This window comes from Scleropages formosus, chromosome 5 (genome assembly GCF_900964775.1).
Source record: "Scleropages formosus chromosome 5, fSclFor1.1, whole genome shotgun sequence".
In the NCBI taxonomy this organism is placed as follows: Eukaryota; Metazoa; Chordata; class Actinopteri; order Osteoglossiformes; family Osteoglossidae; genus Scleropages; species Scleropages formosus.
The window spans coordinates 19,527,103-19,542,220 of NC_041810.1; the positions used below are offsets into that span (position 1 = coordinate 19,527,103).

General features: G+C 44.7%; 1 protein-coding gene across 3 annotated transcripts in view; it reads right to left on the minus strand.

The window, feature by feature from the left end:
* fbln1 (fibulin 1) overlaps positions 1–11,781 on the minus strand; it is a 33,557-nt gene extending 21,776 nt beyond the window's left edge. For all 3 annotated transcript variants that reach the window (XM_029252353.1, XM_029252352.1, XM_029252354.1), the window contains exons 1-7: positions 11,553–11,781; positions 7,978–8,086; positions 4,729–4,861; positions 3,941–4,091; positions 2,691–2,741; positions 1,552–1,644; positions 1,251–1,388 (exon numbers count right to left, since the gene is read on the minus strand). In XM_029252353.1, the coding sequence (XP_029108186.1) occupies positions 1,251–1,388; positions 1,552–1,644; positions 2,691–2,741; positions 3,941–4,091; positions 4,729–4,861; positions 7,978–8,086; positions 11,553–11,607 (730 nt within the window). In that variant the 5' untranslated portion in view covers positions 11,608–11,781. The remainder of the gene's footprint in view (positions 1–1,250; positions 1,389–1,551; positions 1,645–2,690; positions 2,742–3,940; positions 4,092–4,728; positions 4,862–7,977; positions 8,087–11,552) is intronic.
* Between the last annotated feature and the right edge of the window lie 3,337 nt (positions 11,782–15,118).

Sequence of the window (15,118 nt, forward strand, 5' to 3'; positions counted from 1 at the left end):
CAATAACAACTCACCGCTCGGGTTCAGATCAGGGAGGCCGTTCCTCCCAATCACGCCCCTCCAGGTATCACTGTCGCTGCCCACGTGGGCGTTAAAGTCCCCCAGTAGAACGACAGAGTCCCCAGTGGGAGCGCTTTCCAGCACGCCCCCCAGGGACTCTAAAAAGGCCGGGTACTCTACACTGCCGCTAGGCGCATAAGCACAAACGACAGTGAGAGACCGTTCCCTGACCCGAAGGCGTAGGGAGATGACCCTCTCATTCACCGGGGTAGACTCCAACACATGGCGGCTGAACTGGGGGGCTATTAATAAGCCCACACCAGCCCGCCGCCTCTCACCTTGGGCAACGCCAGAATAGTGGAGAGTCCACCCTCGATCGAGTAGAGTGGTTCCAGAACCCAAGCTGTGAGTGGAAGTGAGCCCGACTATATCTAGACGGTATCTCTCAACTTCCCGCACCAGCTCAGGCTCCTTCCCCGCCAGTGAGGTGACATTCCAAGTCCCAAAAACCAGAGTTGGCGCCCGAGGTTTGGGTCGGCCGGGCACTCGGCCCCGACCACCGCCCAAATCACAACGCACCGGCCCCTTATGGTTTCTCCGGCAGGTGGTGAGCCCACCGAAGAGCGGCTCCACGTTGTGGCTTCGGGCTGAGCCCGGCCAGGCCCCGTGGGCATAGACCTGGCCACCAGGCGCTCGCATGCGAGCCCCCCCCCCAGGCCTGGCTCCAGGGTGGGGCCCCGGTGACCCCATACCGGGCGGGGTAAACGGACGCCTTGATTTTTTTGTCATAAGGGGTTTTTGAACCGCGCTTTGTCTCGTCTGTCATCCAGGACCTGTCTGCCATGGGAGACCCTACCAGGGGCATGTAGCCCCAGACAACATAGCTCCTGGACTCATTCAGGCACTCAAACCCCTCCACCACGATAAGGTGGCGGTTCACGGAGGAGACATTTAAGTATATATAATATAATATAGATCCTTTACATTTATTTAATCAGTGTTCATTAAATAAGGTCTTACAAAATATCACTGCAAAATTACTTTTCAGGACAGATGAGTTAAGAGTGACACGGCAAGAAAAATATATTTTTTGACTGCAGATTATCTTCTGTTTCGTTTTGAGGTTCCCTGTAGCCTGTTACCTTTTAGCAGAATAGCTGCTGTAATCCAGATGTGTTTTGGCCACACGTTGAGCTAAACTTGGTCCTTGTGTTTCCCAATCAAAAACACCAGGGGGCGTCAAGACCCACCTTTACAGATGTTGCTCTCGGTGAGCTCATAGCCGGTGCCGCAGCTGACCACACGTTGGCAGCGGTACGAGCCGACGGTGTTGATGCAGCGCTCGCCGGCACGACAGTTGTAGGAGCCGAGCAGGCATTCGTTAATGTCTGAGTGGGAGGGGCCAGTGTGAGGGCGGGGTTGGGGGAGGGGCCAGTGTAGGGATGGGATTAGAGGGAACAGATGTGGTACATTAGACATCAAGGCTGAGCCACACAATAACATGGGAAACTCATTATTTTCAGCATGATGAGAGAAAGAGGACATGATCACCTTCGCAGCTGTGGCCGTCCGGCTTTAATTTGTAGCCCTTCAAGCAGCCACAGGTGCCGTTTCCCAGACAGCGCTGAGAGCATTTGCCGGCCGCTAAAAAACAGAGTTCGGACACCCCGGAAGAGGATCGGTCATTCGTGGCAAACATGAACATGGTGTCCTGGGCAACAAAGCTTTATTAAGGGTATCCTGTCCATACAAGGGGGGTCCTCCGCTTACAGTGGGGTTCCATTCTGATGACCTCATCACAAGCTGGCTTTGGTGTTACTTGAAAATCCCCTTATTCTATGTTATATGAACCATAAAGATACATAAATAATTAAGATGCATGAATACTGTGCGGTAAAATAGGCCTTTGTTATATTTGTTCACTACAGTATTTCCACACATTAGTCGTGTTAAAATAATACCAACATGGAATAATAATTATATATATATACAGTGTCATAATTACATGTTCATGCCGCGCTAATATTTTTCCTTTCATCTGACCTCTATTGTCTTCTGCTTTTGCAAAAAACAGGCACTTTTTTTTTGCTTGAAAGTCACTGTTTAAATACCTTGGAGGCAATGAAAGACACATTCACAAAACAAAACGCAATTACCGCTAAACGTCCAAACACTGACCGAAGCCTAAACGACAAGAAAGACGGTGCCTTGCGGCAGCATAGCCAGCAGATGTTATCGTACAGCAGATGAAGTGATCCTGACTTGAATGTCGAGACTTGAAAATGATGCAGGGTTCATGGGACGCCCATCATAAGCCCGGATTGTTGTAAGTCACAAATGTCATAAGCCAGGGTCTACATATATACATATATATACATACATACATACACCTATACATATATATATATATATATATATATATATATATATATATATTTGGAATGGAGAAGAACACACATACATATGTACAAAACAAGAAACTAAATTAATTAAATTTAAATACTATACTGTCGTCCAGTAGATCGATATAGTGACCTGCAACTTCTGCTTTTAAGTGTTTGGTAAAGGTTTTGTCTGATCAATGCACTGATACAATAGATAAGACAAAACGTTACAGAAACATAGAAACAATAAATGTGCAAGATATGGCTGTCTCTGGGATGGTGTGGGAGAAAGAGAGAGCTTCGAACCTCTGCACTGCTCGTCCGATTCATCGTCCTGCTTCTTCTCGGTGTCGGTGGCTGTATGGGAACATAATGCCATGTTGGACCTGCACTGCAATCAGCACAGTTCACAGACCCAGATGTATCGTTGTTACCGGGTAACGACACTATACATGTACCGGAAATGGAGAAGTACTGTAGGACATGACACGTGGCACGTGATGTCTGATACACCGGGTATCAATCACGATCACTCAAGACAATAATCTATATTTATTGTCTCTTCCCACTATAAAAATTTGAGGAAAAAGAGACGCTTCATTTTCATCTTTTGTTCTCGTTGAAACATTTGCATTATTGGTTATTATATTACTTTGTTGGTTGTTTTTTTACAAACCATGGAAGTGCTGTGGACCGGGCTGCTTTTATAATGAGGCAAAGCTAGGAGCACCAAAATGTGGGGATGCCAAATTAAATAACAGACTAAAATGGAAAAATAAATTGTAATGAAGAAAAAAATCTTACAAATCCTACCTAATAATAAACAGTTTTATTAGAACATTGAAATTATACATTATGTAACCACATATGAAACATCACCACCACATTTTCTGACACAAACTGTAGGTCTATGTAGTAAATAGTTCACATCTGTCAGTTCCCTTAACAAAATAAGTTTGGGTTTAAAGTATAAATTCTGTTTATATGTTCTGTGCATATACAATATAGTGCTGCTTCAAAGTACGTGAAACATATAGGTATGGTCATTATTCTTGTATAAAATATTTAAATAAACGTATAACATCGAAATGTTAAATCTTAAATGTATAAAACTAACAGATGACTATGATTTACACCCCTGATTCTACTTACCTACTTGGTATAACCAGTGCAACTTGTACTTCACGTATTTTTACAGCTGCACTACTTGTGTGTTTCTCCTATACACATAATTCCCTCTGAAGCAACATATGGAACTGGTCATTACACACCTGTTATGTCACAGGAGAAACACTGATTCTCATTAAATAGCCATTTCATGGTAAAACTAAGGGGCACAAAGGCTTCGCATACTTCTAAGCAGGACTGTACAATGTTCATTGTAAATAAATTATTAAATTACTTATAGATACAGATACAAACCGATTCTTCATGACTGATATGTATCTAATATAAAAATCCTTCAGACATCTAAAGCTACCTCTCATCTCTCGTATTACCGTGCGGTCATGCTCTGTCCTCGGTGTTGCGGTTTCCAAAATGGTTCTAACGGTTACCTGGTGGAGTGTTGTTTAGATTTTGGGGGGCTCCGTCCAAACAGCAGGCATGGGACACCTGACCACACTGGTGGCTCACAGGCAGACCCAGGTGACAGCTCAGCTTCTGGTCCTGGAGCGCTCGGCCAAGAAGACAGCACTCGCAGCACATCTGCGGTCAAAGCAGCATCAGATGGGGAACAGAAGCACGGTCAACTAGGTTTGTGAGGTCAAAGTGCCCCTCGATGGGACTGACCAGTCATTCCTATGTACCATATATGTTATTTTAAATCATTTTGACATGATAGTACAGCAAGTTCTTTTTTAACCAACCGCTCAAGAGAAAAAAAATTACTGATGTCCATAGTGCCGTGCTGGAACATGTTGATAACACGTCCCTACTGTGTCTGCATTAATAATAATCTTATGTGTTATTATTAAAAGGTTTTTGAACAATTTTTGTTCCGCTTTGCCAATTTTTAACTTTTTTAAACAGTTCTGGAGAATAAATTACATATCTACAAATTGTGATGCACTGGACTATCCACTCATTCCAACAGTGGGTCACCCAAGGTGCGGTCATGCATGGATGAACTGTATAAAGGTTTCCACTATGTCCCTGTGCTCTAAAATGGAGAGAGTTATGAGCATATTACCATTTCTGTTTTGCAAAAACGGACGTAATGACAGAAATGTGAATGCGCAAACATATTATACACAAGTTTAAAGGTTAAAAATGCTATTTGTGATGTTTTTATGTTTTGCTAGTGTTAGTGTTAGTGTTCCACTGTAGACAGTGTTTCACACACCCTAGCAGTCTTGGTCTCACAGGAGCTTCCAGAAAGCAGTGACTTGCAGTCCCCTTCGTCCTTGGCCATGTTAATACCCTGGGTACAGGACGTGTCCTCCAGCGCTGCCATGCAACATTGCTCCTGAGCAATCCTGCCAGGAAAGAGCAACACCATGACTAACAGTGCTCGGGGACACGTGTGCAAATTCTGGATGGACGCTGGTTTGAAATCCATGACCGATTTCACTTGATCACACTTCTGACACCAATAACACCCAGTACTGAGTTAAATGTCTCATATCAGGTTCAGAGGCAGCAAAGTAGTTTCCAGGTGTTCGACTGCAGTTTTCACTTTTGTTAATTTATCAAAAGGCACAACATATACATCCCTCATGGTGCTGGTGAATTAACACTGAGGACAACGTGTGTGCTTCAAAACCACCCACACACACACTTTCTGAACCGCTTGTCCCATACGGGGTCACGGAGCCTAACCCGGCAACTCAGGGCGTAAGGCTGAAGGGGGAGGGGACACACCCAGGACGGGACGCCAGTCCGTCGCAAGGCACCCCAAGCGGGACTCAAACCCCAGACCCGCTGGAGAGCAGGACCCAGTCCAACCCACTGTGCCATCACACCCCGCTTGAGAACCAGAGCTGTGATAATGTGCATATGTGACCAAAAGGTGTAAGGGTAGCTGGAAACCCCTTGAAAAACACACATTTAGACGTGTGTCAAGAACATTGAGTCTGATCATCGCTCCTACCTCGCAGGCATTCAGTAAGCTATTGCATTGACATCTAGCAGATGCTATCCTCCAAAGTGACATAAAATAATGAATTATTTTACATGACACTTTTATCCAAGGTGACTTACAGCACAAGGAAGAACATGCAAACTTTACCCAGATGGAACCAAATGTGAACCCACACCCAAATGCACAATCCAGGTGTTGTGAGGCACCAGCACTACCTGCTGAGCCACTGTACACTTTTTAGGGCTTAGAGAAGTAGAATGAATCCTCTCTCTGACCCAACAGGACCACATCATCCCTGCTTACGAGAAATCCTTTCTTAATGAGCGTGATTGTTCCCCAGGGCCCCGGCCCAACCGAGAACTGGCCTCACGTCTCCTTTTAAGGACACACGCTGGGTACTGTTTCTCCATTTTCCTCCTTAATCTTCTTTTTTCCATGACAGACCATTTCTCAGGTTTCTCATGCACTCATCACTCCGAGCAGCGCTTCACCTCCACGGTATTTCCGGGATTAAGCAATGTCAGCCCCCTCCCCGCTTACTACCTCTGAATTCCCTCTTCCAATAGCACCCTCTTCCCGCTCGCCATATGATTTGTGCAAATCCTCTATTGCTCTGGCTGCCAGTACAAATGCTGCTGCCGCGAGAAGCTGGAACTCCGTCCTTTTGGTTATGCACCTCTGGCAGAACACCAGCGTCTGCCCCTACTAGTATTGTTTCTGCTACTGTGATATCAGCTTCCAGCTAAGGTGAAAAGCAGATTTCATGTCAGCTCTGGATTTACCGCTCGGTCCTCCTACGACATCACGCTCAGGCTGTAACAACATAATAGCAGCAGAACGTAGGACACTGTACTCAGATAAGTCTGTAGAGTCTTATTAGTTTCAACAGTAAAAAAAAAAATCTATGTGTTCCTGAGCCCTTAAACTGGCATGCATTATGCTAAAATATGAATAAATCCCATTAAAATGGACAATTACTGCAATAATTAGCATTACTTATCACAGTACAATATAGGAGGAGGCTTACCCTCATTAATTACTCTATAATACTATATGACTTTATTATTATTATTATTATGGACAATGTGCCCACTTGATAACCTCAATGAAATACACATGTTGGTACCCGGCTGGTGAGGTTTGTTGGTTTGGTTGGTGAGTTAGGCTTGGTCTGTTGGTTTGGCTTTGGTGGGTTTGGTATTGTTGATGGTACGGTTTGATGGTTTTAAGTTGATGTATTAGACTTGATTTGTTGGTTTGGTTTTATGGTTGGTTATTTGTGTTGTTGGGATTAGGCTTGGTTTGGTTATTTGTTGGTGGGTAAGATTTGGTTTGTTGGTTGGGTTGGTGGGATTAGTTTTGCTTTGGTGGGTGGGTTGGAGAAGTCAGTTAAGCTTCTTGGTCTCAGGTCATGGAGATGTGTGTTGGCTATGCTGAGTGTTGTTCTCTGTGGCTTCAGGTACAGCCGTTGAAAAATACGCAGCAGGTATAACATCTTTTCCTGTGAATCTTGAATGTATTATTATTATTATTATTATTATTATTATTATTATTATTATTATTATTGCTCTATGTCTGTGCATCTGCACTTTCAGCTCTTTCACAGCTATTATCCACCGTACTCTTAAGAAACACAAAGAATAATTACTCAGTGTTTATAGATCAGGGGGCGTGGTGGTGCAGTGGGTTGGACCGGGTCCTGCTCTCTGTTGGGTCTGGGGTTCGAATCCTGCTTGGGGTGCCTTGTGACGGACTGGTGTCCCGTCCTGGGTGTGTCCCCTCCCCCTCCAGCCTTATGCCCTGAGTTTCCGGGTTAGGCTCTGGTTCCTGCGACCCCGTATATGACAAGCGGTTCAGAAAATGTGTGTGTGTGTTTATAGATCAATTCAGACTTTAATGCCAAAAACAGATGAGTGGAGACAAAAGAAATCAATGAAAGTGAATTCACACCCTCTGAACAAGTGGACATGGACTGGACAGTCCAAACAGGACCACGATCACTAAGATTATAACAAGTGAAACTGTCAAACAAAGGCTGATGGGGGGTGAGAACTTAATGCGGCAGAAGCCGAACTTTAACTGAGAAGACGACCCCATGAGGGGTCTGGTCTCTCCCTTCTCAGCTGCTCAGTATACACGACAAAACACCTCCCGAGACAAAGTAAGGGAAAAGAAAAGAAAACTCACGCTTCAAATCTCAAAAATAAAGTTGAATGCTCATAACCTGAGTGGGTAAATCTCTGGATATGACTGTTCACAAAGAAACATTTACACAGCACTTCTCTCCAAAGCTGCTTACAATTATTTACCCATTGATGCAGCTGGGCAATTTTACTGGAGAAGTTGAGGGTAAATACTTTGCTCAAGGATACTATAGCCGGAAATGGGATCCAAACCTGCAACCTCAGAGACCAAAAACAGCAGCACTAACCACTACACCCCCTGCTGTCCCCAGACACCTGCCTCATCTGCAGAAGTCTAAGGAGAGATGTGTGGGTCAGAGAGACTCACCTGCAATTGGTGGATTCGGAGATGAGGGGGAGAGACGCACACTCCTGTTTGTCCACCCCATGCCCTTGCCCGTTTGTGCAGCAGTCCTCCAGCGACATCTGTGCGGCAACTGTGTGACACGATACACACGCAACCCGCATTAGAAAAGCAATGCAATGCACTGAACACACAGGTACAGCGCTGTGTGCGGAGACACATATTCATTTTCAATCCTTTTCACCAAGATAAATAAAAGGCCAAGTGTGCGATTTACCTGGAGCAACGTAATTCACACAGCCATGGTTTACACATGCGGGCTTTTTTCCGTAATTGTGGGACTTTAAATGATCTTATCACTGCAGGCAAACCCAAACACTGTCCCGCATCGTGATGGGAAGTCTTCAAAAAAAACTTGAAACGACATGCCAGTATAGAAATTCATAACCCCTACAAGAGATAGGGATCAATCATCCCCAGAGGATCAGCTGCACTGTGCCACATCATCTCTGTTACAGCCATAGGGGTTCGACACAAACACCTTTCATCATTGCAGATATTACGTTTATTCATCCGGCTGCTTACAATGATTCACCCATTTATACGGCTGGGTCGTATTTCTTGTATGAATTCATGGGAAATACTTTCATCAAGGGCACGATAACTGGAGGTGCGGCTTGAAACCAGGCCCTTGGAGTGCAAGGTGAAAGCTCTAGCCACTGCGCCACCTGCTGCCCCAATTAAACTATAATGTGCTGTTTCTATCAGATTTTTTCAGTTTTTCCATTTGTCGTGAATCACTTCACCAGCAGATGGTTTCTCAAGCCCCGCCCCCTCGCAGTGCCTTATGTAAGAGGTGGAGGCATTTTCCACTAGCAGGTTTAAACGACTGCTGCCGATTTATGTCACTGGGCATTGAGTCACCAAGCTGGAACTCACTTAGTGCTTTCTGTCTCAGTGGACCTTCAGAAAGATTTTATTTGTTTCTCCAAGCAGTCCATGAAGGCTGAGTGGTTACAAACAATCTACGAGACAGCAGTCATTTTATGCCCCAATAAATATTCACTGAGATTTCCCAGCTTTGTACATCCAAGAGCATTTTTGCAATCTGAACAAACCGGCATGCAGAATAGCATTCAGCCAGCAATCATCTCAATTAAAAGATGTGCGATGATGAAACGGTCATGGGGTGACATTGCAAAGGAAACGAAGCAGACCCTGCTGGTCTTTTAACAAGCTGGTGTACAAGTTGTCAGCAGAAACTGGAACTGCTCTAAATAACGGGGGAGTTACATGGAATTATCTTTTGAAATTATCTTTTTTTCTTGCAGCAGTTAATAGAATCCCACAAAAAAAAGTGTTACATAAAAAGACTCCCATGCATTAGCGTGGGCAAAACACATATCAAGCTTCTGGCAAAAGGTCATCTTACGGAGCATTAGAAATTACCTCTACAAATTATATGAATAATTGAAAACATAGGAAATTGCGCAACAATTCACATAATCCAGCTGCGAGGGGTTCCGATTAAACAGCACAGGGGAACAACCTAGAAAATAATTACGAAATGCATAATGCTTATGGGTTAGAAAAAGAGTCAACGAAACCAAACCTAGAATGTGTCATTTTACACGGACCAAGAGCCCTCTCGAGCACATAAAGATTTTTTTTGTAATTTTCTACAAAAAATGTAAACAAAACATCCCCATAAAACTTTAAAATGAGGTCAGATCTGGTCATTCTTGTGACATCATTTATTATTCATTATCAAAATTCTTTGGAACTCAGTGCCACTGGCCCATCACAAAATTACCCAAAGACCACACACGTTTCTCCACTGAAGGTGACTTGAAAAAGACATTTTTAAGACTTTTTCAGCTTTCCACAGCAAATACTTCATGATAATAAGTTAATAATTTTGATACAATGCGTATTTACCTCTTTCAATTCAGCAGGTTTTTCCTCCCACAATGACATCTAGTGATAAATCTCCATGAGTAAAAAACATTTTTTTCTTGACCGCAGTTAGTGGTGTTTAATAACCATTTGTGTACTTGATGATCTTTGTTTCAAATACAGTCTCAGTGTCATTGGAACTGGGGCTTGGGTCTGATTTCCAGTGACACGACTCTCTGTCTGCAGCTTCAAGCTTATTGTTTCATTATACACTCAATTATGCCCTGATTTGCACCCGAAACAGAGGGGGGGTTCGATGGCCAATGTAAATAATTCTTTAAAAAAAGCAATTTAGGGCTGAAGGAGACCAAGAATAAATTATCCTGCAGGCATCTGAGGTTATCACACAACCCATAGGGTAGAAAACACACTGGCATCCTGGCAGGGGTCTGTCACAGCTCCTGATAACCTTTAACCCCCCCAAACCACCTTGAAAGCCAAATGTCTCTCTGATCTCACTGCCCTGTGCTGCGGAGGTGTCCAATACCGCATGGCAGAAGAGAAAAGACTTAGAGTCACTACACTGGACCCTGGTTGGGGTCCAGGCACGTGCACCATGTCTCTTCCCCGTTTACCATGTTCTCAGCAGCTCACACAGCCCACAGTGACACAATGCAATGCAACATATTAAGCCTAATTAAGTGCTGAAGTATTTCCCTGAGGGGTGCGGTGGTGCAGTGGGTTGGACCGGGTCCTGCTCTCCGTGGGTCTGGGGTTTGAGTCCCGTTTGGGGTGCCTTGTGATGGACTGGTGTCCTGTCCTGGGTGTGTCCCCTCCCCCTCCAGCCTTATGCCCTGTGTTGCTGGGTTAGGCTCCGGCTCCCCCCCAACCCTACTTAGGACAAGCAGTTTCAGATAGTGTGTGTGCTTCTATGACTATGACAAGGCTACCAGAAGTGGGCGTGGGGGGGGGGGGGGGTAAAGAGTAGGACAAAAAGGGGGGGAAACAATTTTTCAAAGTATTTTAAATGTTAATCACTATGACATGTAGATTAATGTAATGTAATTATATTACTTTTATAGTACAGTACAATGTAATCAATGATTAATTAATTATTAGAAGTAAAACAGATAGATAGATAGATAGATAGATAGATAGATAGATAGATAGATAGATAGATAGAGATCAGTCTTAAAGAAATTATATCAATACAGCTGTCAATTCTCGTAACATGTCATATGAATGAATGAATGAATGAATGAATGAATGATGCCTAGAGAAAGACGACTTGCTGGAAGTGTGCCTCACCGAGGAGGTCGCAGCATCACTCCGGGTGGCGGAAGTTTTATTTTTACGCGAGTAAACATATTTAAAAGGACTAAATTTGCGGCTAAATGTGCAGAAATCTCTCTCTCTTGTGTGGCTTGCAGCAGGAATCGCTTTGGACAAGAGAAGAAGGACTCCGGGTTCTTCGGAGAAGCGCCGAAAACGGTCCCCGGGCGGTGGGACGCGCGATGACTTCATTGATTGAATGGAGCCACGCGGAGCGACGCCGCCGCCGCCGCCGCCGGCCGGGGCTCCTCCTCGCGCATCGATCGCACCGGCGTACCTTACCATACCTTACCATACCTTACCGTACCTTACCGTACCGTACCGTACCGTACCGTAGGCGTAGCGCCGTATTTTGGGAGCCACTTACTTACCTCGGCCGTGGAGGAGCGAGCACAGCGACAGGAGCGCCGCCACCCAGGCTCCCATTGGGACAAGCAGGCTGGAACTTCTCTGTAAGCCCGGGTCCGAGGACGGCCGCGCGGAAATCGGCGCTCGGAATCTCAGTCTGTGTCAGGTAGGCGGCTGTCGCGCGCACTGAAAGGTAACGAGCGCGGGCACGGCGGTGGGGGCGCGCGCGTCGCCGGACTCTCTCCCAATACGGCTCCGGTTGTCTCGCTGTGGTACGGGGTGGGTTGGGGTTGCGGTTGGGGTTGGGGGTGGGGGGCGTCGTCTACCAACAGATCATCAGATGAGCAGCTTTAAAGTGCTGCGCGAGAAAACCTAAAAACACATCTTCTTGTGCACCTTCACCGCTTCACTATATCACAGTGTCTGTATCTACATACGTTGAATATCTATACATTATCATGCGTGTATGTATACACGTGAATGGGTGTCTTTCTCACAGGATGCATAAGTTATGGTGAAAAAAAAACCTTTCTATCTTCTTGACGATTTCAATAATCATATTAATTTAATATGTACCAGACGCTTTTCTCCAAAGCGACATCCAATGAACTCACACCCACACACACACATTATTCACCGTGGTGACTTACACTGCTAGATACACTACTTACAATGGGTCACTCATCCATACATCAGTGGAACACATGCTCTCTGTCAATTACACACTATGAATGAACCTGAACAGCATGTCTTTGGGGTGTGGGAGGAAACCAGAGCACCCAGAGGAAACCCACACAGACACGGGGAGAACATGCAAACTCTACACAGACTGAACGGGGATTGAACCCACATCCTCTCGTACTACCCAGGTACCGTGAGACAGCAGCACTGCTCCTGTGCATAAAGTACATGAATATACTTCATATATTCATGAAGTTATCAAATATGCAACAGCTTTCATGCATGTTCCACTGCGACTGATGTTTATGACATTTCTATTATTTCTTCTTGACTTTTCTTATGGAATTCGGTACATTCTTACATTCTGTCACACTCTCTCATATGACATCCCATAGGTTGAATTGACTCAGACACGATTCAATGTTCTTGGCAGCGAAGCCATGTGGAAACCAGAGCGCTTGCAGCCCGGCGCTGCAGTACAGACCTGGGCTGGGTCTGAACCTTCTCCTTCTGTACTGACAGGTCCTCCAAGTGGGAACGGCTCTCATTTACACTTTACATTACAGTATATCTTCACACAAAACATTCTGGGGGCTTCATTTTACATTCTTTTTAACATTCATTTTACTGCCTAAACGGCTGGTTTTATCACATAAGTCCTTTTAAGGCCTTCATTTAAAAATGTGGATGGAAAATCAATACCGTATGGCAATTCAGGTAAATATATTCACATATTCCTGAACAATTTTAGACAAAGTCGGCCAGTAAAAGCAATCAAGTGTGGATTGCAAATGCAAGGATGAATTAAAACAAAAATAATGAAAACTTCACTCCAAAAATCTAGTTCAATAAGCGTCCGAGGAGTATAAAGTGAAGAAGCGCTGCCGCGCAGTTCACACACTATACATGTCATTCTCCCTGACATATCCCCTACCTTTTTCAAGCGCATATTTTTTTCTGCTTAAATTATTAGCAATATTATTTCTAGGGGCTGGGCTGACAAATAAGTTAGACCAGGACCCCTAAAAACGACAAACTGCTGAGGACTTCTTTACTCGCATAAAAAGTGACTTATACCCGTATCCTTTTTAGGGTCTGTTAAACTGGGCTGCTTGAGAATGAAGTAAAACTTATTGCTCTTGCGAAGTTTAATTTGTATGAATATGTTGAACAATACTCATTTTTAACGATCTCACACACGCGCGCGCACACAGAGGCTGTGCCGTAAGCTGGAAGAGCAGCGGTAATTTCCAGACGTTATAAATCGTCTGATACAAGTGGAGGTCCTCTGCAGTTTCAATCACTTCTCCGAATTCAAGCAGCACAAATGATCTTTTAATTGGAGCCACATGTTTGCTCCACCAAGCGGCTGCTCCAGAAACGCTGCCATGCGCGTGGTAACTACGCCGTTCCCTAGGCCAGGTCCAGCCGGGCAGCCGTCGCCACACACCACACGCCACACACCACACACCACTTGTGCTCTTACGAAGTGACGCTCACTGCTTATTACCTTATCATCAGAGCAGGCAATGCAACAACAGTGTGCTTGTTTTTTTGATCTTTTAAACAAACTAAATTTAAGTTCCCTTCTCATTTTTTCCTGAATGATTTTTGAGGGACAATTTTATTTATAAGACCCATTACCCTACCTGTGAATTAACTGCATTCCTGAGACGAAGACTGACTATAGGCATTGCTTCCTGTGTGGAGTTTGGTCTGAACCAAAGCGACTGATGACATGGAAACCTCTAACTTATAATAAACAGCTTAATGAAAGAAAAAAAAAAAAAAAAGAAGCCCCTTACAACAATCTTGTGTTTTCCTTCCTCCGCAGGGCTGGGAGAGCAAAGCTGTTTTACCATATATGGCCCCCGCACGCCTCATAACAAGAACCAGATTGGAAGCCTGGTCAACCAAAGTGCCAGAGGGATCTGAGAAGTACTTAACGTTTGCGGCTCTCCTTCACTACCCACATTGTCTCCCACCACAGCACCTTCCTTAAGATGCCCCCATGAGGTTTTAACAAGAAACACGCAAATGGAAGTGGGAAGCTTTTACGTTAAGGTAATTGCGGCGGCTGAGGTCATGTTTAAATGGCAACAATCTTCCGTATTTATTCGCTTTTGAAGCCTGACCGTCCCAAATGTTGCCACGTCTGTGCCACCCAGTCATGGGCCCCTTAAATGAAACGGCCCCCCCTGGGGTCAGATTCCTCTGCAGCGGTCGCTCTTTTATTCCCTCAACTGTTGCCAGTAGCATTTGTCACAAACCTGATCTTAGATCTCTGTCAAAATCAGGGTTCTATTTTACCACTCTTTATGTAAAAAACATAATATTATGCAAACCCACACACCAGTTTCCACAGACAGAGCTGAGAATGAACTGTAAAAGTGTGACACATAATCACTGTTGCCCTGAATGTAAAAAAAAGCAAACACATACACAGGTATGCAACAAAGGTGTACCACAAGCATCCTTCTATACTTTCTTAGAGTAGACAGATGAAAATGAACACAAAGAGTTTATAAGCGGTTTTGAAGGACCGTCTGCTGCGTTCGCTGACGCTTTCCGTCTGAAATATTGGACGGCGTCGCAGTCTCCTTGCAGTTCTTGCACAATCCGCAGTCAGATGCTCTGGTTTCGTGAATGTGGTTTAATTCCTTTGCGGTGTCTGTTTGTTTTTCCATTTTGCATTTGGACAACGGTGCTCATGGCTTGCGCTCAGCTCAGCGTGTCTATATGATGTCATCTGTCTGTGCTGTGCAGACGGTACTCATGCAAGGCTGATCCCTGGCCTCCGCGGACACTTTTCGGGCAGCTGTGTTATTGTAACACTTGCACCGCCCTTCTGAGTACCGCCAGCTTTTGTATGTTGTCCCTTTCTGGGCTTTATGGAAAAGCAGAAATA